General features: G+C 36.5%; 1 protein-coding gene across 1 annotated transcript in view; it reads right to left on the bottom strand.

Moving 5' to 3' along the window:
* LOC119806550 (transmembrane protease serine 11F) overlaps positions 1–17,583 on the bottom strand; it is a 65,478-nt gene extending 47,895 nt beyond the window's left edge. The window contains exons 1-2 of the mRNA XM_042054641.1: positions 17,434–17,583; positions 17,117–17,264 (exon numbers count right to left, since the gene is read on the bottom strand). Of these exons, the coding sequence (XP_041910575.1) occupies positions 17,117–17,264; positions 17,434–17,583 (298 nt within the window). The remainder of the gene's footprint in view (positions 1–17,116; positions 17,265–17,433) is intronic.
* Between the last annotated feature and the right edge of the window lie 9,966 nt (positions 17,584–27,549).

The raw sequence follows: 27,549 nt of genomic DNA, 5'->3' as shown, positions 1-27,549 counted from the left end.
TAAGGGAAGCTTTTGGGAGACAGAGGCTCAGAAAGAACATGCCCTCTGGGTATGACAAGACCGTTGAGCTTATAAACTCATCACAGCAGTAGCTGCCTGCACTGACCTGCACAACATTGAGCCAATAAACCTTCTACCATGGAAGTTGAAAAGGTTCATGAGCCCTAAACCACTACCTGAGGAGCTTTTTGTATATAATGACTTCTTGAGGAGAGAATCAGTTTTTTAAAAAGTACATGGAATTTGGGTGGGAGTAAATAGGGATTCCTTGGGAAGAGTTGGGGGAAATATGAGTGTGACTATGATCAAATCATATTGCATAAAATTCTCAGAGAATTAATTAAAGTATTTTAAGAACTATGGTGGCCTAAAGAAACTTGCTGGTCAATCATATTCCTCTCAGAAATCATGAACATATTGATATAATGCCTGATATATTGTCTTATATGAACTAACTTGATATGTTAACATAAATGTTTTTAACTATTAAAATTTTGCAAATTTTTTAGAGGTAGAGAGATGTATTCTTTAAAATATTTAAATAAAACCTCAACTTGCAAAAGCTGGATGCTTTCTCATTCTAGAGAAGGGATACAATCAGATCTAATTTAGAGATGCTTATATATTTCACAAAGCATATAAACTTTTGAAGAATGTATTATTTTTGCCTTTCTTACCAGAGCAAAACATAAAAGTGGTCTTAAAAGAGTTGTTTGCTAACTTTATATTTATAAAAATGGCAGCTTCTAAGACTGTGAAGCTTGAAATTTTGTGATTAAGGTGGAAGTGTTTAAAACTTCAATTATTAGGGAAACATTATTTTGTGGATGTAATTTTCATTTTAACACCCAGAATATATCCTTACTAATTGTGTCCCCTAAATATGGTGACTGTTTTATTCAGTGTTTAATTCATATTTATATGTAGAATATTTTTGTACAAGATCCAGATTTATTTTGCTTGAGGGGTTTATACTATCACAAGGTTGTAAATAATTTTCTAAGACTGTTTTAATGTGCTCTACAATTATCCTAAAATATTTTTATTGAGGCATCTTTTTAAAAAATCATAAAGATTTTCCTCAGAGAACTAAACCAACGCAGCATTACTATATCTCTCTATTATGCTGATGCCACAGTAAAGTTGTCTTGCCTTTTAAAAGGGTTGGAGCTGATCCTTGCATGAAAATGTTCATATCTCATCCTTTTGTAAACTGCACTTATGTAGGCTTTAAGTTATATTAAAGCATATTAATATAGTATCATATGGAGATAATTTAAAATTAACAGGCAGAAATTTGGGGTCCATACCAAAGATTACTGGTGAAACATAGCAAATACATTTAGAGGTAGTGGTTTCTTTATTTTCAAAAGAAACTTCTTCTATATTGCTGACCTTTGTGTTTTTAACACAATTTTTTTTTAACATAGAGGGGTTTGTTCCTTTTGACATATTCCAAAAGTGAATATTTTTAATTTGGAAGTATGTGGCTGTTACATTTGACAAACTTTCTTTGCCCTTTGTTCCACAGGCAGGAATGGTGATGAAGATCTTTACTAACCATATATACATGAAATATGCTCTACAAAGTTCCTCTCAGAAGCAAGTATAGATTGATAAAAGCAGAGTGTGTTTGCTATTCACACATTAGTTTCGTCATTTGATAGATAATTTAATCAAATGAAGTTATATATATTATCCCTAATAAAAAGAACAGAATAATATTCATTCACCAGTAAACAAATGCATATTATAGCATATATATTTCTATATTATATATTCAAGAAGGTGTATATTTAGTCACTACTATCTAAAATGGTGTGACACATGACCTAACGTTGTATGACACATTGCCTAATGGTATTATTTTCCCTCCTTTGAGCTCGCTGCTTTATTATTTCTGTCTTGATCCCTTTGATTTAGTTCTAAAATGAGCAAGCTGGTTTTAGAAGTTAGAATTAGTTTCAATATGAATTAAATCTGTTAGCACTGATCACAGCAAAATTCTCTTCACAACCATAACATCTTTCATACTTTCTGGTAATGTTCAGACAGGATATGAATGGAAAGATTTCTGAAACTATTTTGTAAAGGCATATATGCAACAGATATGAAACATTTTTTCCAGGTAATACTTTATTGTCCCCATATGGTTCTTTGCTGACTTTAAAATCAAAGAATTTATACCCCAATATCCATTTTACCTTTACACCTTTCTTTAGTTTTTGGATTACAAATTACTGCTATATCCTTAGTGGGACATTCTTTTCGGACAAATATATACACTTTTTAGAGTAAGCTCTGGTTCTTGCCTCCTTTTAAGAACTGGAAAAAAAAACAAGTCAAGTTCTGAAAATTTCCCTTTTCTGAGACATAAAAGCAGGTAGTTCATATCTACTTCTGAAAGATATTAGATCTTAATTGAAAGAGTGAATGTAACTGGTAACTTCTGGGACAGTCTTGCATATTGTTTCTGGAAAATTTCTTCTTTCAAGAAACATTAAACTAAATCGCTACTTCCAACCTGGAATTCTCCCAATTCTTTTTCGCAGATGCTTTAATGTGCTCTGCTTTAAAAACAAAGAAACGCTTATACACAATTGATATTGTGTATCACTTAGAGTTTGCAGTTAGCAAATAGCTTTCATGCATTTTGATGCAATCCTCTAACACCTCAAAGACTGGAGATCCTCTTACTCTCCTGAAGTCCTTGGCTAAGTCCTTGTACTAAGGGATCTGGGTATTTCTTTTCCAGTTCAATCTTTCACAATTGATTCCATTCTCAGGACACTGTAGAATATTCTACTCAGGCAACCCCAAAATTTTGATCTCCCCTCACCTGTGATTTTAGTCTTACAGACACCTATTAGTGGTCTTTGATCCATTTTCTTGCCACAGTCTTGTTCAACTGTATTTCTAATCAATTTTAATCATCTTTAAATACCTGACACTGTGCCTGGCATGGTACAAAGGTTTACATGTTAAATATGTCGCCCTACTGTGATTAAAGAATGCAGTCTTTGCCCCTTCATGCCTTTCCTGTCTTAGTCAGTGACACGACACTTAGTTTCAGTTACCAGCTTTCAAAATTCGTAGCGCATGCTTGGTTCACAGTTCAGTTTCATTCTTTGCATCCAGCCAAAATTTTAACACTCATCCCTTTGTATCGTTTTGTTCAGTTTCTTTCCAAACTAGTTCATAATTTTAAAGCAGTATTAAAGCTCAACGCCATGACCAGTGTGCGTTTCTCCTTCCAATACAACTCATGCTAATCCAAAATCAAGTGCCTGTGAACTTGCACACGAGCTAACGCTAGAGTATTAAAAACAGCTGTCTTTAATGACATGACCCTTGATAGGCCAACCACACTCCAGGGCAGGCACCATTCTTAAGAATAGTTGGGCAAAACAATGAGAAAGGTGGGGGGAAAAGTCAAATAGGGTGATTAGGGATGCGAAGGTAGTGTGGGCATGGAAGGAGTTGGAGGGACAGTGAATAAGACCAAGGTACCTCGTATGAAACTCTCAAAAAGGCAAGGAGAACATTCTTTGTTTTCCCCACCCACCAAGAACATTCTTTAGTGTATATATTGGCTGGCTTTTGGGATCTTATCCCTCATATTGGGTTGCCTTTCCCAGCTTTAATACAAGGGGAGGTGCTCAGTCCTGCCACAACTTCATATGCTTTATTAATACCCAGGGGAGGCTGCCCTTTCTGAACAGAACAGAGGAGTGGATTGGGGGGAGCAGAGGGCATAGGAGATGGAATAAGAAGAGGGGGGAATTTGGTTGGGGTGTAAAATAAATAAGTTAATCAAATTTTGGAAAGACTAGATATATGTCATTTTTTTGAGACATGGTTTCTCTGTGTCAGAGCTCTGGATGTCCTGGAACTTGCTTTGTAGACTAGGCTGGTCTCAAACTCATAGAGATCCATCTGCCTCTTTAAGATATTTTCACGAATCCTTATTTTCTACCTTATCAAGAATTTGGTTGATTTGACTTGAATAAAAACTTTTGCCAAGGGCTTGGATATTAGAACTTGGTCTCTGACTGATGGTAGTATTTTGGACACCCTGGATCTGTAGTAAAAGTAAGTCATGATTTTGCTTTAGGTATAAATTGTGGCAATTAATTAAATCTACACCATATAAATATTTGATACTTTGAGTTTACTCAATAGCTATTCTCACCAAACATTACCTGTACTTTATTAATAGGTTTTAGAACTCGGTATCACTATGTAGTTCTGGCTGTCTTGGAATCACTATGCCGATCAGCTTATAGTATTCCTCTTGCCACTGCCTCCATGCCTCCTCATCTCCTATGTTTGTTCCACCAGGCCTACATTTTGTTTTCCCTTATGCCAAATATCAGGCCCAGAGCTTCATGGGTGGTAGGCAATCTCTCTGTCCCTGTTCTCTGTCCATAGGCCTGAGCCATGAGCAACACACAATTACTAACTTTGGTACTCTGCTGCCCACTACACCAGAATCATTCATCTTTTCCCAGGAACCCACAAGAATGACCCCAGCTAAGACCCTATAAGAATAGAGGTGAGGGGACCCAAACTTGCCTTGCCTATATAGTCAGATTGATGACTATCTTAAATATCACCATAGAACCTTCATCCAGCAATTGATGGAAACAGAAGCAGAGATCTGTAACAGAGCACTGGACTTTTATGCCATGAATGTATTCAAATTTGTCAATTATGCTATAAAAAGAAGAAAGTAAATATGTCTGTAAAACTTAAGTTAAATATATAACCTAAACATCCTCAAATTACAGGGTCGGTGGTTGTAGATTTATAGAAAACTATTTGGTTTGTACTGATTTTGCCTATTAATATAGATACATTTAAAGAGTATATATAAAGAAACATATATTTAAAGAGTATTTGAATTGTGGTAATAAATTGGAAGTCCTAATGCAATAGTTGTAATTCGATAATTATGTTTCCTTCATCTAGAATATGAAGTTACTCTAAAGAACATATTTTATTAAGTGAAATTAATTAGTTTTAGTACTGCAAATATATGAAGTTAATTATCAATCTTTATGGAGAAAATTTGTGATTTAGCATAATTTACTGTTTTCTAATAATGTTAGTGTATGGTTTTGTTGACTTAATTCTTTGTATAGAAACAAACTATCAAGACTATGGAATGTGGACTCTAGTAACAGCAAAAGCACAAAAGATTTTTATTGGTGTCAATAAATGTTACAGACTGCTTAATAGTAAGTTTCTAACTATTGAAAAAAAAAGTAAGTCATGAGTGTAATGCGTATCTTCCAGGGGCCCTTTCTCTTTCTCCCGGCTTCCTGTCTTCCATGAAGTGAAAAAGCTCTTCCACCACACGCTGCTCCCACCGTAATGTTCTGCCAAAACACATGGAGCCATGATCTTTAAAATCATGACCTCTAAAACCATGACCTAAAGTAAATCCTTTTCCTTTATGTTGCATCTGTCAAGTACTTTGTTACAGCAACAATAATCTAACAATACATGCCTGAACAGAATTCAAAGTCCTCTGAAAAGCAAATTCTTCCCAACTCATTTCCCAAGATACAGTCAACATGAACTTTCAAGTCTTAGTATACTTCGGCATGCTTCAATCATGTAATGCACATTTTAACCTTGTAATTATTTTCTGTTATCAGTCTCCAGTCTCTTGGGGTGTTCTCTCTATTATTTTGCCCCATTTAAATATGTGCCTGCTTAATTACCAGTTCTTAACTTAAAACTCCGACAGCTTGGCTAGCAGTTTAAGTGAGGTTGTTGGCTGCACACACACTTTGATTCAAGTCATTGTTTTGCCATTAATCTTTTTTTTTTTTTAATTTTTTATTTTTATTTATTTATTTATTTATTTTTGGTTTTTCTTTTTTTTTTTTTTTTTTTTTTTTTTTCCTCATGGTTTATTTTTTTTTTATATTTAAAAATTTCCATCTCCTTCCCTCCTCCTCCCCCCTCCCTCCCCTCCTTCTCCCCTTTCTCTCCCCTCCTTCTCCCCCTTCCCTCCCCTCCCCTCCACCCATACCTCCCCTCCCTCCCTCTCAAGGCCAAGGAGCCATCAGGGTTCCCCACTCTATGCTAAGACCAAGGTCCTCCCAACTCCCCCCAGGTCCAGGAAGGTGATCGACCAAGCTGAGAAGGCTCCCACAGAGCCCGTCCATGAAGAAGAATCAGAGCCCAGAGCCATTTTCCTTTGCTTCTCAGTCAGCCCCCGCTGTTGGCCACACTCAGAGAGACGGGTTTGGTCGCATGATCCATCAGTCCCATTCCAACTGGAGTTGGTGATCTCCCATTAGTTCTGTCCCACCGTCTCCATGGGTGAACGCACCCCTCTCGTTCCTGACTTGCCTATTAAGGCACTAGATCTTTCTGTGCCTCAGTGTTTCTTCCCCCATATAAGATGAAAATATCATCTGTCTTTGGAATAGCATGGATAACAAATGAAGTAATGAATGAAGGCTAATTTGAAATATTATCCCCAAATCAATCACTCAATAATCATTTCAGCAGTAACAGTAATTTAGCAATGACAATATATGCCTCCACAACTATACCCCACTCTTCTGGTAGACTATTCTGTCATCTATAAAAAAAAAGACACAGAATTCGAGCCTTAATGAGCTTCTGTCGCTGGTGTCATCATATGGTATTCTTAATTTGTTTCTTGAACACAACTTTAAAACCCCAAAGAACAAAAACTAGATCTTTTAATTTTTGCTTTTCATCTAGTATGAATTTCAGACCCAACATGGGATGTCCTTCATGAGTAAGTGGCTGAGCTACCCCTATTCTGCATTCACACTGTTGTTCATAGTTACCCTGAGTGTAAGGTCTAAGGCTTGGAGAAGGATCAGCCCCTTCATTTTTACCTAGGAAGTAAAACTGTAACTTTCTACAAATTAAATTAAATTGTTATCTCTTTATAACTATTTCAATAATTATTATTCTTTCTTTACTGAGGAATCCAGGAATAAGATTACAAATTAGGCTTAAAACAAAGCCAGGATAGTTCTTTCTTCTAAATACTTTTCTTTTTAATAAAACAACTAACCTGCTAAAGATTTTGTAGTGGCTTATCTAAATATTCAGAATTGATTAAAGCAATCAACTCTGGTATAAAATAATGTGGGACATGTATTGCTGCTATAAAGCACTGTAATGCTTTATAGATATAAAGATATGCATTTATGTTAACACAGATATATGAATGCATGTATACATATAAATATATGGATACGTATATATGTATGTGTGTGTTCATGTAAATATAAGATTAGTACCAGGTGTAATACAAGCAGACTGTTCTATATACAGGAAATCAGGGTATATATAATCTTCAAAGAATTGAAAAAATAAGGAAACCAATTAAAGTTGGTGTGGCAACTATCTCTATACACCAACAATGCTAGGCAGCATCACTGATAAAGTATTCCTCCCTACTAGAGGTGAACTGCTCCCACTGACACCCACAAACATGTTGTCTCGCACATCAGTGTTCAAAATTTGTTCTTACAGAAAGTGGACCTTTTCTGGTTCCTACAAGCTTTCAGAAATATCTTAGAATGATTTTAAAAATAAAACAAACAAAAAATCCTTATCACCTTTATTTGTGTGTGTTTATGTGCACACACGTGTGTGTGGAGGTCAGAGTACAGCTTGTAGAAGTCAGTTCTCTCCTCCCACTATGTGGGTTCCAGGGATTAACATAAGCCATCAGGCTTGGTGGCAAGTGACTTTACCTGTGGAGCCATCCTGTCAGACCAGCTTTTGGTGCTATGTTCCAACATAAAAATATACTCCATGGCACAGCATGGTATCTAAGATACAATTATATATTTCATAAAACAGTCATATTTTGCACTATTAGTTTGTGATACTGAGTTTGAAAAACACTGCTCTGATATGGTGCTTAGTCACCCAAATAGAAATCATAAAGAAAGACCTATAGGATGAATTAGATTGTTTCCATGGGCCGTTGTCAAGGAGTTTTAATTCCAATCAGAAATCAACCAGACTCTTCGGTGAGAGAAGAAACTGAGGCTTTGTCTCCTTTGATGGAGGAGGCATGGGAAGCAGGGATAGTCGAACACAGAAGCTAAACGGCATGTTGAAGAGTAAAATCACCCAGTGGTGCTCCATGGTTGTTCTGAGTTTCCTTCTCCATGCCTAACACTGCCCTGAGTACCATCTCGCAAGCCCTCCTTGACTCCTACTCTATCAACGACCTATTCACTTCTCTCATTGAATTCTGGCCACTTTCGTTGTCAATTTCAAACACCCAGAACATTGAAGCTCATTTATCTCTATCCTTTTCTAAACCTTGCTTTTTGTTTCCTTTGTCTCCGGTGAGTGTAGTAATTCCTTGGTTATCTCTCTCACTGTCTATGCATAATTCAGGGTGCCTGTCACTGAAGGTGTTACTCTGTGCCCGTAACTTATGAATGGAACCAGCAATGATGCAACTTCTGCTGGTCAGGATTTCCTTTTGGAAACTATAGTTACACGCCCAATTAACAGCAAGATGAGAGGTTTAAACTTCATGACACATATCAAGTATTACAAATTATTCCCTCTTATCTAGACTTTGACTTAGGATAGATACCAGTTGAAGACATGAATAGTCATTATCATTTCCAGAATGTTATTACAAGCAACTAAAAGTCTGTCATCTAACCTTAGGTAATAGTTTGAAGGAGGATGAGTTAGTTGGTCTTGGTTCTGCATAGTCATACAAACATTTCATGTTAAATGAAATGAACCTAAACTTATTTCCATAGGGACAATATGGAATAATCATAGATAAATATGTGGTCTCCTTTTTTAACAGGTTGTGTTGCTATTGACTTCTGTTTTTAACAGTTTATGTTTCTTAATGATGCTATAATATGGTACAAGAGCACAAGAACACATTCATTGACTGAAGAACTGATGAGAAAGAATACTATTCACAGGATTTGTGATTTTCCACATGGACATTTGATTATGAGAAAGCTGTCAAGCTGGTTAAACATTTCAAAGTGACTTGATACAACATAGAAACTACTAAACTTAATCATTTTGCCAGTAGTTGCTTTTTCACAAGAAATGTTACAAAGGGGACATATTAATTCAAGCTCAAATGTTATTCTATATGTGAAAGGGAATAATATATAATCATTTAAACACTATAATATTTTAATGTAAAGTTCTTATTAGCTTTAAGAAAGAAAAGGAGGTGAGTAGTGTGAAAATAGTAAAAAGAAAAATAAATTTCATGGAAAATAATGGCAGAAAACAAAAAGGAATCTGAGAATTCTACTGAGTATGAAACCCATATCTTCCTTTTGGTATAAATTTCAGAATGTTTTCATACAAAATATCCACCTACTGCTTTGTTTGTCATCCCTTTGAGTCACCAGATGAAATGGCAATATTATCTAAATAAACATTACAAATATATGTATATGTTTATCTGGTTTTATGTTGAAGTCTTTGATCCACTTGGAGTTGAGTTTTGTGCAGGGTGATGTTTATGGATCTATTTGCATTCTTCTACATGCAGACATCCAATTAGAGCAGCACCATTTGTTGAAGATGCTCCCTTTGTTTTCCACTGCTGATTTCTGGTATATTGCAATACAACTTGAAATCAGGGACTGCGATACCACCAACAGTTCTTTTATTGTTCAGATATATATCAATGAGGGAAGCAAAATAATGGAAACCTAAACTAAGCTTTCCAATTTGACTTTCAACATCGTATTTGCCAATCTCTGATTTAACTTCTAAAAAAAATTGATTTAATAAATGAAACCCTCTTGGCATGCTGAGAAAGTAGGCAAAAGTTTCAAAGATTGCTGCTGTAGATTGTGTAAATGTTGTAGATAATCCTTCAAAATTTGTCCTCAAGATTGAACACTGTACACACCAGTGTGTGGATCAATAGGAAATAAAGGACAATATAGTTGAGTGAGCTTTTGCAGAGGAAACTCAGCAATCTCTGAGTTAGCATGAAACACACTGTGTTATCTATCTGTCTCTGGGTCTCTTATTACATCTTTGACATGAGCAAGTTCACACTACATTGTTCCTGAAATCCCTTTCTATTCTAAAGTAATTGTACTTTAGTGATAAACTGATCTAGGAAAAGCATAGCACTGCTCTTACTTGGGTCAAAATTCTGCTACTCAGAGAGTACATATTGTTACAGGTTAGCACAATTATGGCAATGAGTAAATGTACTGTGGCTGTAGATGAGACATCAGCATTCATTACAGAGAGAATGCACCCCTGGCATACAGCATTGGAGCCTATGAGGCTAATGGTCTGCATAGTCATCAGGTGCATCACTGGGTTGCTGAATACCAGATGGGCTGAGTCACTGACTGAGAAAGAATAGTAGTACTTTTGTGAGCTTATATATTTTTTAATCTAGCTGTAAGAGTAACAAATCAGTACCCTATCATTATATGGTTATTTTATGGCTGACTTTTCTTTTGCAAAATTAAGTCCAACTTTTTCACATACTTCGGTGTTAATACTACTAATTTTTAACCAATTCATTGAGAAGTGAGGGCTTATATGACCCATCAACATGCACAATATTAGAAATTTAAGCAAGGAAATTACATTACCCATTGTGGCTTTTGCTAATATGGTAAAGACAGAGAATAACAATTTATTTTTAAATTATGCTAATAAACCGTTTATGAATTTCTCACTTATTTTTTGAAAGTTAAGTTTTCCAAAACCAAATGGATCCCATTTTCAAATTATAGGCATTCTTTGGTTCTCCCCATAATTTGAAACATATTCATTTCTTAACAGTTATTGGTGATATAGAATATGGTTTTCCACTGTATCATCCCAAAACTTACTGGTTCTGTGCACCTGGTTGGATCCTTTACTATGCACAGTTTTATAATATTCACTTAAGAGTCAAGCATACCTAAATATTGACGTATTTCAACATATGAAAACTATTACTTAACATTAGCACCAAATTTATTTTATAAAATTCTGTGTTCAGGAACAGTCAAATTCACAAAGCTTTAAATTTTCTAATTTTTGCTTCAGAGTTTGAGTTTTAGCACTAATTAAAATGGGACACTTACTTTACTGTCTTATACAAATGTAAGTCTAAATAGTCACACCATGTCAGTTGTCCTTTGTCTACTCATTGGGCTTCAGTTTATACCAGAAGACTCACACCATGCTTTTATTTTGCCATCCATGTCTAAACCTGTGGTTCATTATTAATAAATTAACAATCTGGCTGCTCTGTGCATAGCAGTCAGTCCTCGGGGAAGCTGGTTTTGTTCTTGTTTGTTTGTTTTTGCTCTGATTCTGACACAGATTCAGTGTTCTTACCCATTGTAGCTTTTGCTAATATGGTAAAGACAGAGAATAACATTTCTGTGATGCTATTTGACTTCAGCAACTCACAAGAGTCTTGGGGCTCCTCAAGTTTGAGAAGAACCAAATTAAACACTTCACACAGTTTAAGTATCATCACAAATTTCCCAGATACTTCCAAATTTAGTAAATTTGACAATTTTTAAACATACACTCACTCACTTAATGTTTGAGTAGAGAAAAATTTGAAAAAAAAGAACATTTTAAAGTAATTCTAAGAATTTCTAAACTCACACCCATAGAAACTAATACACATAAGACAGAAAACACAAGCAAAATTTAGCCTATGTATTAATTCGTGTATTGTTTTCCATACCTCTTGGCTTATTACCTTTGAATTGTTCCTTCCTTACATAGCATGTGTTTCTTTGGTTGGCTGTTCTTGAAAATGATGCTGGGATGAAAACTCTGGAATCTTCTTGCCGAGATCCAAAACAGATGAAAGACATACACTCATGCTCCTGTTCCTAAGACTTAACCCTTTACCTCTGACTCAGCCCATGGACTACAACATCAATCAAAAAGGCTCTTGCCTGGAAGCCAGTCACATGTCATCTTTCCTTAGCCAATCAAAAGGCACAATTCAAACAACAGCTGCTCAACTGAGACATTCATCTAGAAACCTGAAGTACCACTGTTAGTACTTGTGGCTCTTTGCCAGATGGATCCAGAACAGAAAATAACCCGTCTAGTAACTTGTACGTCCCACTGTCATTACTTGTGGTCCTATGCCACAAGGATCAAGAATAGAAAATAACCTATCAGCTTTTACAACTTGAAAACATAGAACTAAAACACTGTACTCATTTTATATGAGTTATATAATTTGTCCAGTCCTGAAGCTCACTAAGAGCAAAAGTGATCAAAGTTAGACAAAGTGTCTTTATCTCTGGAAATAGTTTTGTTCTCTTTTTTTATATGCCCTTATGCTCCTAAAGAGAATCAACAAGAAATCTATGAGATGCAGCACCTTAATATTGGCTACATTTTATTTTGTATAAATTTTCTTTACTCTTGAGAATTTAATATGTGCATACAATGAAGCATAACCAAATCCATTTCCTTCTTCCCTATAAAACTCCCTCATATCATCCCACTATGGCTCCTCCTTAACTTCATGTCTTCTGTACCTTCTTAGTAACTCACTAAATTCAATTAGTGCTGTCCATATGTGCATGGTAGTGGATCCATCCACTGGAGCATAGAAAATCTACCTGCAGCCACACTCTTTGCCATTGGGCATCTATTTATAACAATGAGCAATAAGTTCCTTCCTTTACAAACAGTTCAGTCTGTGGCATGGCACAGACCACCATGAGCACCAACAACTTGTAGGCATGAGACGGTATTTGCTTTACATAAATTAAATAAATTTGATCTGGCATCTACTTCAAAAGGACATTAAACCAATATCCCAAGGGAAAAAGATTGTGACTAGACTTTGACTTTAAATTTAGCTAATTACCAATGAAGATAATCTTAAACTATGGTCTACCATGTCATCAGTGTCTCTCCTGTAGTGGTGATTTAGCTAGTACTTGAAAGATGAAAGAGATGAGTCATAAGAAACCCCAAATTTTTCATTATGGTGCAGCCCTTGAAGATCTTTGCCAATCCTCCGCCTCTGCCCACCTATGAAATCTTTCAAATTTTCTGGCTATGGCTTTCATGCATCTTCTTTGTCACATTTTGTCCAATACACTTTCTTTGTTTAAAGTGTCATCTGTATGTTTGTGATTATCAGATAACCATTTTCAGTCCTGGCATCTCCCCCGGGCTGTAGGTTGCATAGCTAAATCTCACACAACATTTTCACTTGTGTTTCAAATTGTACCTTGTATTTCATGACACTAATCTAATAATTAATTCTTGTCTCTGGCAATCTCACAACTGCTTTTCCCTCATGCTTCTTAGTCTCAGGAAATTGCACTTTCCTTACTACCCATTGGCCATGGCAAGGGAATCTTTTGTCATGTGTGTAGAGAATCTCTGCAAGAGGTTATGTCAGTGATGGAGAAAAAACAGTTTCACATGTTGCCAGTAAAAGGACAGACTCTCCTCCAAGACTTCTACGCTTTAAAGGTGACTTAAATCTCTGTAAAGCCTGGTCTTCCACCTTTTTATTGTTTATTTCCTTCCTTCCATCTCACACAATTCACTCCAAAATGCATTAATTACTTGGTGCTAATAACAGTAGCTATATATATATATGAGGCAGCCTAGAGTCTGCAGGATCAGTAAGGCATCTACACAGAAGATGGAAACAAACATGTGTACGCATACATAATGCTATAAATATGACTAGATGTGCATTATTTAGTTCTATTCACTGAGAGGGGTTTAGAGTCAGAGAACCACAGCATGTAACATTCGGGTTTGGTGGCTTTTTTTAACATTTCTTTCCACCAGAGTTCTTTGGAGATAAAGTTCATTCTAAGGATGAATCAGAAATTACAAATGAACCTGAAACATTTTTTTCTGCTATGGAAACAATTAGGCGATTTTTCAAAAATGCTTTATCATAAAGGGATTATCATTGAATAATTTTTATATCGATGTAAACAATAATACCATATTGTTATCTATTATATAAAACTGGGAACCAAAAAGGAATATTGATATAAGTAACAACTGAATAAAGAAATGGGGAATTGTGCAAAGAGAATGGTACAATTAGAAAAACCAAATCCTGGCATCCATTTAACCAGGATTGCTTTAGATACACAGCATCATTGGGTGCTACAGACAGCAAATTAGATGTCTGGAGATAACTGATTACTCAAATAGACTCAATAGAGGACACACACACAAAAAAAAAATGCTTGTCAACCTTTACATGTTATAAAGGAGAAATGTAACAGGCTACCTTCTTTAAAAAGTGATACAAATCACTGTCCCCAGAAATAGGGCAAGATGAAACAGGGTCTTAGGATGTAGAGAAAAGATGGCAGCATGGGTTTTGTGAAGTTTATGTCCAAAATTTCAAAGGATGACACGATCGCCAGGCAAAATTGGGAACTTGAGGGTTGGGCAAGACTGGGCCAAGGGAAGATGGGGAGAGAAAAGTGTGAAGGGGAGAACGGGGGGAGCTCGGAGGAATGGAGTGCTTGGGATATAGGAAGGGTGGATATGGGAGCAGGGAAGCATATATCTTAATTTAAGGAGCTACCTGAGGGTTGTCAAGAGACTTGACCCTAGAGGGGTTCCCAGGTTTCCAGGGAGACGCCCCCAGTTAGTTCCTTGGGCAGCTGAGGAGAGGGAGCCTGAAAAGGCCAGTTCCTATAGCCATACTGATGAATTTCTTGCATATCACCATAGAACCTCCACCTGGAGATGGATGGAGAAAATGACAGAGCCCCACATTGGAGCACCGGACTGAGCTCCCAAGGTCCTGATGAGGAGCAGAAGGAGAGAGAACATGAGAAAGAAAGTCAGGACCGTGAGGGAACCTCCAGCTGGCGACAGATGGGGAAGGTGACTGAGCCCCACATTGGAGCACTGGACTGAGCTCCCAAGGTCCTGATGAGGAGCAGAAGGAGCGAGAACATGAGGGAGAAAGTCAGGAACGAGAGGGGTGCGTTCACTCATGGAGAAGGTGGGACAGAACTAATGGGAGATCACCAACTCCAGTTGGAATGGGACTGATGGATCATGCGACCAAACCCGTCTCTCTGAATGTGGCCAACAGCGGGGGCTGACTGAGAAGCAAAGGACAATGGCTCTGGGCTCTGATTCTTCTGCATGGACGGGCTCTGTGGGAGCCTTCTCAGCTTGGTCGATCACCTTCCTGGACCTGGGGGGAGTTGGGAGGACCTTGGTCTTAGCATAGAGTGGGGAACCCTGATGGCTCCTTGGCCTTGAGAGGGAGGGAGGGGAGGTATGGATGGAGGGGAGGGGAGGGAAGGGGGAGAAGGAGGGGAGGGAATGGGGAGAAGGAGGGGAGGGAGGAGGGAGGAGGAGGGAAGGAGATGGAAATTTTTAAATATAAAAAAAATAATCCATGAGGGAAAAAAAAGGATGACATTAAGAGACACCATGCAAATAATTGACTTCTAGATTACAAAATTATGACAGTCATAAAGGTTGACAGAAGATGGCAGAAGTCCTCCTGTCTATAACACATAATCCTGGTGTTTTTGTTTGGAAGAATACAGACCGGCATGCAAATCAGGAGAGAGTGCTACAGAAACATTTTTGACTTTGATGTTTTCTCTGTAATAGGCTGATATCATTATAGGGCAGGAAAAGGACCTCTCTGTATACAAATAATATAGAAAAAACAAAGTTCTGTTAGTAGCCTTATACCTTTTCTTCTAACTTTGAATTTATTTTTTTTTCAAAAAGAAAAAGGAAACTCTTATAATGAAGATGACATTGATGGCAAAACCATAGTTCTCCACTTATTTCCTATAAAAGAAATAAAAGAAAGATCATTTCCAAAGTTCAGGGAAAAGAACCTCCTTGGTTTACATTTGCTGCAAATTGGATCCTCTCCAAATTCTTCAAAGTAATTGTCATGATTATATGTTTATTAGACCACTCAATAAATATTCTTTTTGGGTTAAAGCCTTTGATAAATATTTATTCATATTGAATTTTGTAACTCTACTATATTTATAGAACATACAGGTGAAAGTTTGAACACACTATTTTGTTGTTGCTTGAATCTTTTTGAACTTTGGTTTTCTGTGTTTCTTCAGTAATGTTAACTCATTGACCTAATGAACAGTTTCTGGAATAATTAATAATTTACCCTAAGCAAATACACACTAATCACTTCTTTTTTAAATATATAAATATCCTATATAAGAAGTGATGTTTTGGACAATATGACTATAGCCAGGCTAATTTATTATAAAGTAGCTTAAAACCAAATAATATTATAAACATTATTTTGATATTTATAAAAAGTTAGGAGAAAATTTAAATAAGTGATAGGATAAAATTATTGTGATTTCTCCCTTATAAAGCTGTGTTCTGGTTGTTTGTTTCATTAGATCCAGCAAAGCTTCTTTCTATTTATTTCTTCCATAGTTCAAATTAATTGTCGAGTAATAAATGATTGTTTGTGAAATATCATGTGATATGAAAACTTACTGTTACCTTTTATTTCATTTCAGATTGTTATTAATCCCAAAGTTCACTTGATATCTCATAAATATGGTAAAGAAGAGATGAAAGTGGAGGAAGCAACCATATGTTGAGATTCATTTGTAGACAGTTTCTTATATTCTTCATATTTCTGTTTGGGGAGATCTTGTAGAGACAATGTTTGCTTACTACACTCAGACATGAAAAGAAATATGGCTGCTTTTCTTTTTCTGTCATAGGTTTTATCTTTCTCCTGCTGTTGTTTTTCCTTGTGTGACATGTAATATGAAGTAAAGACATCTGTCTTTCTTTTAAACTTCCAGTTTTTCTCTCTTTAACTAACTTGAGTAGTTCCATGGATTCAAAGTTCTGTTTACCTCAGGGTTGTCTCTATGATTCTGTTCAGGAACAGGCCCATTTTATTATGGTGTTTTATTGATATTCTTGATTCCTCTGTTCTCTTCTCCATGGTTAAATATTGTTTGTAAGGTCCTTCTCAGAATCTCAGAGTCATAGGACATACACTTCTTTCTGCTTCTTTGGTCTGGTCCTTAGACTTGTCAACACTGAAGTGTTGTAGATACTTAACTGGGTTAGGAGTGCTGGCACTCACCATGATTTAGGCTTGACCATTTGTTTCTCTTGAGAGTCTCTTCTTTCTTTACACAGTTTAAACCTAGGTTTCCATCACTTTCTGAGCACTCTAAGCAACCCATGATTTCCTCCTGACTTACAAAGGAGCAACTTCCCCCACCCTGTAACTATACATACATACACATATGCACACACCAGGTTCACACATGGGCTCAGGCTGCACACTTCCCTGTCCTGCCTTCTTCCCCCATTGGATGTGCTACTCTATCCCCACAGCATGCTTGGCAAAGCTGGGTTGCAGAGCTTCACCTAGGTAGCACAGCGCCCCTCACTTACCACATCTCCAGTGTTCTTGGGCTCTTCCAAATCATCTTCCACTTGTCTCTCACTCGTTGGGAATTCCACCTCAAGAGAAAGCCTGAAAGGGCACCTTACTTCCCATGTTAACTTCTGCATTTCCCTTACTTCCCATGTTAACTTCTGCATTTCTCTTTCTCCTCACACAGCACTAGAGTGGAAGGAAGGCCTATGTCTTCTTTTTTTCCAACACAGACTTATCTTCCACAAGACAGTAATTCTGTTTTGAAGAAGAAATGTACTTTTATAACTATGGAAATAATTTAATGATCTTACCGGCTACACATGAGAAAATGGCATTGTTTGTAAGTCTTTATTTTTGGATTGGCAAAACTTAGGTATTAAAATTTCTTTATTCCTCAAATAAAAGTTAACCTTATTTGAGATTTTAAAAGCTGTATCTACAGAGAGATGATCTGGCCATTAAGAGTACTGGCTATTCTTCAAGAAAACCTATGTTTGGCTCCCAACACTAAGCTGAGTGTCTCACAACAACCTGTAATTTCTTATCCAGGGGATTCAGAACTCTCTCCTGGCTTCTATTAGTACTGTATGCACAATCACACACACGTACTTACACACACACCTGCACACACACATATACATGCACACATAAATGCACACACCCACATTCACACAAGTTCATATATACGAACACAGATATATGTACTCATATACACATATACACTCACATAAATAATAAAAATGAATAAATGATTTTAAATTTCTATCATTCTTTTACAAAATTTTCATTGTAAAGATCAATATATTTAGAACAATAAGGGTTGCTGATACATAAAAGAATATAAAAATGTGTTAATTCTATTTATAAATATCATCTTATTACATATATGCCATTATCCTATATTTCACATGACATTGTACATCTTGACAAAGAACCATCTGAATTGAATCCCCTGGAGAGTCTAGAAGTACCAGATCTGGTTACTCATGCTTTCCTTTCCAGTTTTTTATTACCCTATCCTGTCTGTGGCATAAGATGAACACCTTCATCTGAACTCTATGTGCCTATAGGGATATATGTTCAATTATAGTTATCATTTTACATAATTATAGTCCTAATGATTCCCAATAAATAGATCTATAGAAAGCAGAGAATATTAATTTGAATATCTTATTCTACCACTCATGATAACTATCCTTCATCACTCACTATTAAAAAGCAATTGTGTCTATTATAAAGTTTACAAAGCAATAAGTCCCCATTTAGTAATGTGTGCATAAGAAATATATTTTCAGATCATAATATGGAATATAGCACTATAGTCAAAGTGTGTTCAGTTAGTTCACAAGAAAGAAAAAGGCAAGAAAAACAAAATACAAGACTGACGCTTTGAATTTTTCCCAAATCATGACCTTAGGTAACACTGAAAGATTCTTCGAGAACTTCACAACAGTTCTCTTGTGATGAAATTCTTTATGACATACAGTCTTATCAGAATAGCTGAAAGACAGGTCATCACTTCCCTCCTTTTCTCATTGAGAAATTAGGTTGAGCATATTCAAACTATTGAGAGAGCCGAAACTCACAGATACGTTTAAATAAGAAAAATACTTTTAACAACTTAGATCTTATATTTTTAATTAAGAGCCTATTACAATGAGATGAAAACTGCCTATCAGTTAATATCATATATCACATTATATCAAAATTAATTCATGCCAGAGCACTCAGTGTTATGATTATCCCCCCTTTAAAATATGAAGAAACTATTTTTCAGAGAAGCTAATGAACAAATTCAACACCATATAGTATCTTAAATTAGAATGATTTTTCCATTACATAATTTTAGTTTATAATCTGGGGAGAATGCTCTCCTCTGTAGAGTTTCTCACAAGTCTTTTCTCCATAATTTGAACAAGGGCTGTGGAATGCCAGGAGCTGCCATTATGTCCTTCAAGTCTACAAACATAAAGATGATTAGGAAGCATCTGGTAATTGATGCTTCTCTAGATATGTGGATTCTAGACAGAGAGGATTAAGTTAGTCTTGGACTCACCGCCATTTTCTGAAAACTAAGTTTCCAGAATTCAAATGAGTCTCTTGTCTAAAAGGAGATTCTGTCCTCATAAAGAGAAGAGATTGAGAAATAGAGCAGGACTCAAAATGGAAGCTATTTCACCTACTTAAAAGGAATAGAACTAAACAATATGAACAGGAAAGGTAAATTCCAAGACACAGTTCCTAAAACACAAATAGGCTGAGTCCCTGTGATAAATAGAGAAGCAAAAAGAAAGGGAATAGAGTAACCACCCTAGTGAGAGTTGCACTCTAGAGAAAGGTAAGGTCTTTATCAGTGCCATATGTCAGTATAGCATTTACCCAAAAACTCTTGTCTGTGTCTTAGCAGGGCTGAGGAAGGCTTGTGACTCCTGACTCATAGCACTTGAGGATGCAGCCAAGACCCAGGGGACAAGAAGAACAGGATTTGTCACTGTGATTCAGACATATTTGCTCTATCTGCATGTGCTGTCTCAGTTATGTTTTCCTACTCTCTTAAAAAATATTGCAGACCACAAGAATGAAGGTGATGGGTCATTATGATGTTGGAAAGGAGGGATGATGGCAGAGAAGGAACTCTTCCTGAATGTGTGGCTTTGTTTCTATTTGACAGGACAAATGTTTGGAGATGGAGGCTAACCAAAAATTATGTTTGAATCTTTGAATATTTAGTTTTATTCTGTGGAGGGTGTTGGGCTACTATTGTCTACATTCATGTGTTTATGGTGACAGACCAATGAGTATAACTTCTCTTTAAAATGATCAAGATACACACATGTCGCATCTATGGCTCTGTATATGTGTGTCTGTGTGTCAGAGAGAGAGAGTTGGAGAGAGGGAGAAAGGGGGGAAGGAGGGAGAAGGACAGAGAGTTGAAACATAAAATTTATATACAGCCTAAGATGTCCCCAAATTTTATATATATGTGTGTGTGTGTGTGTGTGTGTGTGTGTGTGTGTGTGTCAGGATGGCCTCAAACACACAATCCTAACTCAACATTGGTTATACATAGATCAGGTTAGAATAGGGAGAGAATTTGGGGTAAATTATGTACAAATAAAGATAGGAATATTTATCAGTTAAAATATAACATTCCCAACTGTATTTGAATTTTAAATAACTAGATTTTAGTTCAAGTCCCATGCAATATTTCTCATAACTCATCTCACTAACTATAATAGCCAAGTTTGAAGCCAGACACTTATTTTCAAAGATATTTAGGGAAGGATTAAGTGAAATTTTTTTAGTGTAATTCAAGTTTACCTGAATGTTACATATTTTTACTTGAAAAATCTTGAGATTTTACTCCAGAGTGTGTGGTTTGCAAGAGCACTTGTTGCCTTGCCTTGAGGATCAGAAGATAAGGTTTTCACCTGTTGGCCCACTTGATTGTTGGGTATATAAGCCTCCATTGTGCTATTGAATAAAGCGGCTTCTTTTCCAGTGACTAGAGGTCCATGTCTCTGTCTCTCTGTGTATCTTTGTGTGTTTCAATCTCCAGCCCCTTGCCCAAAGCTCACAAACTGTATGGTAGAACGTAGAGCACAAACAGGCATTGTGCTGCACGTCTTTAATACTCATACCCCAAATAAAAAATAAATTAAAAAATTTAAACCATATAATGTTGGGAATATCCACCAGAGAAGACCACTCAGACATGGGTTCAAGCCAATAGAAAGTCTTTATTAGCTGGCAGGCAACTAACTTGGTGTTTGGAACCCAAGTGTAGTAACAAACCTTTTGTGGGGTGGGTGTTAAGCCCAAAAAGGCATCCTTGGTTGACTTACTTCAGATAGCAAGAACAGTTAGCCAAAACAAAATTACAGAAGCCAAAAACCAAGGTTAATCATTTCAGAGACTTTCTCAGAAGTATAGACTTTGAATGGTTAGGTCTTTGTTTTTACTTTGGTAGGTCTTGCTGCCTATGGGCAGGGTTCCAAGACATGGACGATACTTTAGTCATGGCATCAGTTGTGATAGGGTCTCAGGGCCTAATGGATCTGGGGACCGGTTAAAATTAAGGTAACATCTCTGGAAGACTTAGTACAGCCAAGTAATTCAAATGGTTTATGTAGATGAGCACATTAGATCTTTGTTGAGAACTCTGTAGGCAAGAATACAGAAGATTTTCATGAAACATTACTAGGGTCATCAAGCAATCAGTGCTCCAGATGCGATTCTGATATGGGGAGTGACTGATGCACAACCATAGATGAGTTACCTGTATCAACCTCATCTCATCCAAGACAAGGGGACCATCATGGAAGAGAGAACATAAAGAATGTAAGAGCTGCAGAATAGGGGATGATTAAATACTGTCTTCTTGACAGTGCATGTGCTTAGCACTAACTGGATTCAGTGCACTAGTAACAATAACATTTTTTAAAAGAACATAAAAAATTTGGGAAGGAGACAGCTTAATGGATCCTGGGATGAGTAGGAGGGAAGTGGTAGGGGGATAATTAAAATAATTTGTATTCATGCATAGAATTGGCAATGAATAAATGGTGATTTCATTTATATTTTATGATTTTTAAGATTTATTTTTATTACTTTAAAAATATTTATTCATTAAGTTTTCATGAAATCTATTTTGATCATGCATCTCCTCCCTCAACTTTTCCCAAACTTTTCCTCTCTATCTCCCTACCCATCTGTCCATGTGCGCAACATCCCTATCTCCCCCATCCCTTCCTTCCTTCCCTCCCTCTTGTTCTCATGTCCAGGAGTAATTGACCAATGCAAAACAGGCTCCATGGGTTTTTTAAATATGCTTTTTGCTTTATTTGGTTGGGTTTTTTTGTCTTATTGCTGTTTGTTTGTTAATCTTTTGTTAGAGACAATTTTATTTTTAAAAGCTAAGGAAATAAAGTCTGAACTTCAATTATCATATATCAGTATCAATTCATTTGCAAGGATTCCCCAAAGGAGGCGTTATAAACCTCAGTCAGCACATTTACTGAGCATCCTGTTGGCTGGCACAGTTTCTCAAGTTTGGTTTTTTATTAACTCTTGCATTTTTGAGGAATAAATACTGGTCAAGTATTTCTTAGACTGTCTCTCAGAATTCCCTGCTGTTATCTTCTGTATTGAACTAGACTAGAACGTCTTGCTGAGTCACCCTAATGGAAGTCAATTTTGTGTATTCCTTAGATTCTTGAGGATGACTTTCCTTTCTGTAGGATGCTCCTCATTGTACTTCAGAGGATTGCCTGGTATCCACCACTGATGGAATCCCACCACTGATGTGGGATTCCCCTTTGTATGGTACAAATATGTTTTATTACCACTGGTTATTAAAGAAACTGTTTCTCTCTGTTGTAAAAGGAGTGGGCTGCATTCCCAGTGCTCAGCTAGCTTAGCCCCCAAAATAACCACACAGAAATTGTATTAATTAAAACACTGCCTGGCCCATTAGTTCTAACTTTTTATTGGTTAACTCTTACATATTTGTTTAACCCATCTCCATTAATATATCACCACTTGACTGTGGCTTACTGGCATGAGTCTAACAAGCGTCTGTCTCAGAGAGGAGAGCCATGGTGTCTGCCACACTGCCTTCTTCCTCCCAGAATTCTGTTCTGTCTACCATGCCCATCTAAGGGCTGCCCTAACAAAAAGCCAAGGCATGTTTCTTTATTCAAGCAATGAAAGCAACATATAGAAAGAAGACCTTCATACACCATCTCTCAATGGCTTAGTAGAGTGAAGCCAAACATAAAATTCGAATAGAGATACAGAAGAAAGTAGGTGGAGTCCAAGAGACACCATGTAGCTGCTAAAGGAGACAGATGCCTCAGAACCTTGCTGGTAGCCCACAACCTCGTGGTGATAGATAGATTGATATAAATAGGTTAAGTAAAGATGTAAGAGCTAGCTAGAAAGACGTCTAAGCTATTGGCTGAACAGTGTTGTAATTAATATAGTTTCTGTGTGATTATTTGGCTCTGGGCAGCTAGGATATGAATGAGCAGTCTCTGTCTAGGATAAACCATTAAGCTTGAGTTTCAGATGCTGGAAGAGTGCTTGCTGATGCCTTAAGAGTGGTAGGCCTGGTTTCTTGGTACTCTATCAGCTTGACCAAACAACTCTATTGAGTTGCTGCTCTTGGGCCATCATTATGTTCTCAAGCAGGACCTGAATATGTTGTCTCATTCATTCTGTTGCAACTCTCACAACCCATCTGAAGTCTTCCTGCTGCCTTTGAGATACTACAGGCTCATTGGCTTGTCCAGCTGGGCCTGGGAAGCTGCAGACTCTATATGGATAGGTGCCAAGTCTCACTGACCTTCATTCATCCAAGAGCTTGCTCCATGCAGCATGATTGAAACTGTGGTTAATTTCTCTGTTGAAGGTCTGGCTTCCTAATAGCTGCTACATGGACCTATTGGAGCAAACCTGCAGTATGTCATAATGATGTACCATGAGGTGATTTTTTTCTGATTACAGAAGGAAGAAGATAAATGTGTCTGCCTATTTCTCCCTGATCAGACATTTCAGAAACAGTATCTCTTATAGTCTCCAAAGAAAAGCCAATACCTTGGTGTCAAGGTCCAGTGAAGTTGGTGATATAACCCTTGTATATACTTTTTATCCCTGATTTTCCTGCTCTCCTTTCTCAGTCTTTCCCAAGAATTGCATAGCTAATAAAACGAGAGGGTTTTTTAATTTTTTAAAAAAAATTCTTTCCTTTTCTTACTAAAACATCCAGCAGAAGATGGCTGTGATCTGAAGATTCACTAGCCTCAGGGTCCATTTATAGAGTCAAAAAGATGTTCATCATATTAAAAACAATTTGCAAAATCTACAAATTATGGTATATAAATCTTTTTAGACTGATAGTTGATTGTTCAAAAGCAGAAGAAAATAAAAATGAAGCAGAATTCTGAGCTACAAAAGAGAAGAGTTTGTCTCACCAGTAGAACTGTGATGAATATCTTCTTGATTTTAATTTTTGTGTGTTGTACACAGGAGTTAGTATAGTGGGTGGAAGAGATTACACATACACTGTTCAAATACCAAAAATATCGCATTTGATTTGTAAAAGGCAGATGTAGTAATCAGACAGTATATACACAAACAGGTCATCTCATAAACATTATTTGACTGCTACTGTGTTTTATATAATTGTGTATTGAATCATGCTATGCTTAAAGAATAGAAGCCAGATTTGGAAAAAAAAAACATATTTTGTTCACTACTAGCACTTGTTTCACAAAAAGAAAATTGAGTTAAATCAATTCTTGGGAAATTTAATTTTCTTGGGAAAATTAAATTCAGACACAGAAGTCCCAGATTTTGCCTTACACTTAGTGTAATCTAATTGTTTTGGGTCTTTAGTATCTATCTATCTATCTATCTATCTATCTATCTATCTATCTATCATCTATCTATCTATCTATCTATCTATCTATCTATCTATCTATCTACCTTGGTTTTTCAAGACACGGTTTTTCTGCGTAACAGTCCTAGCTGTCCTGGAACTCACTCTATAGACCAGGCTGGCTTTGAACACATAGAGATCCACCTGTCTCTGCTTCCCATGTGCTGAGATTAAATGTGTACACCACCACTACCCAGCTGCAGTTTTTATAATAAAAAGCAGAGGACCTAACATAGTAAGGACTTAAATAAAATGGCATAAATTGCAAAAATTCAGACTATATAACACTATAATTTAATGCTTTGAGCACTTTAAATATGTCTTTAAGTGTTAAGTATCCTCTTAGATTATTAATTGATACACAATAATAGATCTTGTTTCTATTATATATTAAATAATCTCAATGCCTTTTGTCTTGTAGGTTAAGGAAGGTGTACAATTTCAAAATGAATTAGTAGTGGATGAATAGGCATCCACATAGCAATACACATTGCCTAATGATAATAATTAATATGTCATAGGTTACTTAATGTTAGAGGAAGTTCTGATTGATGTCTTTATAATTGGAGCACTGGAATGGAAATCTATGTAGTGTAGTTGTATAGCAGAAGGAACAATCTCTCACATATTTAGCTGCAGCCTTTAGAGCAGTCTTTATTCCCTTTCATGGGTCTCACTGAAATTTGGTCAGTTCTTCTGTGGCCACTCATTTATCAAGAGTCTCTCTTCCTATGCAGATCAAGCGATCACTCTGAAGCCATTAAATGCTCTTAGATGCTACTATTCTGAGAACATTAAAATGGCTTCACATAACACAAGTTCATTTTTCTTCTTTTATACTTTTGAAACTATTATTTCAGCAAATATTTATTAAGTTCCTCCAAGTCTGTGTATTCTTCTTGGTGCCAGAATAATGATGGTAAATTTGGGAAATGTTTTGCCCTCATAATAACTTATATGATCAGAGAGACAGACAGGGGGCAAGCAAATAACTGTGTAATATACTATCAGGTTGCTTTGGATGCTACGAAGCAAGAACAGGAGGATTATATTAGGAAGAGGCTTAGAAATCCTCTGAGGCTATGAGAATGAGACCTGAAGAATAGCAGTCACTAATAAAGTTAAAATATCTGTTAGCTGACTCGCTCCTTTAAGTGACCAAATTTTTAAGAATTTTAACATCTGTTCCTATTCAGAAGTGGTAGGAATACATATTTAGTTTTGACTGTGTGTTAGAGTGCTGGTGGATTTGAGGATCTATGGCAACAACTGCATAACAGCTCTTCCCTCTGAAGGACTTCCAAGCTGGAGCTGTGCCTTCAGATCAATGTCTTCACAACTGTTCTTCTTTTCTATACATTTTCAGAGTCTCTTTTTATCATACCTAGATTCTATAACATGAGATCAGCAGGTTTTCTTTATTTACATGCTGATCACTGAGCTATATGCTCATGCAAACTGAGGACTTAATATGCCATGCTTTGTTGACAATCATGACAGGCCTGCCCCTTTCTGAATAGGAACAGAGATATGGATGGGGGCCAGAGGGGAGACGGGGGTAGACAATTGGAGAATAAAAGGGAGGGGAAACTATGATTGGTATGTAAAAATAAATGAATAAAATTAATTAATAAAAAGAAAATAAAAAATACAGAACTATTATGATTCTAACTTTTTAAACAAGTACATGGGGCAGTGGGGAATTTGAAGCACTTGCTTAAACTCATAGCATCTGTAAATCTCAGGAACAGAATCCTAGCCCTAGCATATTCTAACTCCGATATTTTAAGCCATTCTTCTAATGTAGCATACCAGATCGCTAAGAACAACTATCAGTCTTGATATGCTCTCACTTCCAAATACTGTAATAGGTACATTCTGAACCTTTTCTGTCCCCTTTCCATTACTATTTCATACAATTTAATTCATATTTAAAGCAAAAGATTATATTTTATACTTTATCCTTCTTGATGTGGCCAGTAATAAAAGTTGTTAATTTTGATACATTCAAAATTAAAAAAACATGCGGTAATTAAGCTTTAAATACACATTTAGTTGTATAATGTTGTTCCCTATCCACGCCATCCAACAAGCCCTTCAACTTTACTGCTTACAAAAGTCCAACTGTGTGCTCAGACTTACCTTTATATCATCTACCTCTGAATGGTAGAAAAGACCACATATCTAAAAACCCCTTCTTAAGGAACATGTTTTGAAAGAAATTTTTAAAGGGAATAAAAACAGTTTCAGGCGAGCCAACTTGGGAAGGAGAACTAATTTTATCCTTTTCTGTTTCTTAGCACAAAGTTCACCCTCAGTCTGTGCGGCACCATACGAATGATATAACTGAGTGAGAACATTCAAAATCAACCACCACCTTATGCTCCCTATAAACACAACCACATTCAAGGGCCAAATATCCACCCATCAGAACTGCCCTTACTTGCTTAGTGAGAGCACAAACGGAAAAAAGGTAGTTCTCAAAAAGAGCTACAATGTGCCATTCTGTAGCGGAGAGTTCTGTTACCACCCTGCCGAATGCCCTCTTGTGGTGTACTATTTAAATAAACGTGACCTTTTCTACTCTGATGTGATTTGGCTGAGTTCTTGGACTGCCACCACTGCTACCACTACCAACAGAAGCTAAGAGAAGTTGAGTAGATTTAGAAAAAGACAGGTCTAGCATCAC

This window comes from Arvicola amphibius, chromosome 1, assembly GCF_903992535.2.
Source record: "Arvicola amphibius chromosome 1, mArvAmp1.2, whole genome shotgun sequence".
NCBI lineage: Eukaryota > Metazoa > Chordata > Mammalia > Rodentia > Cricetidae > Arvicola > Arvicola amphibius.
This window is presented reverse-complemented; position numbering and strand designations above follow the sequence as displayed.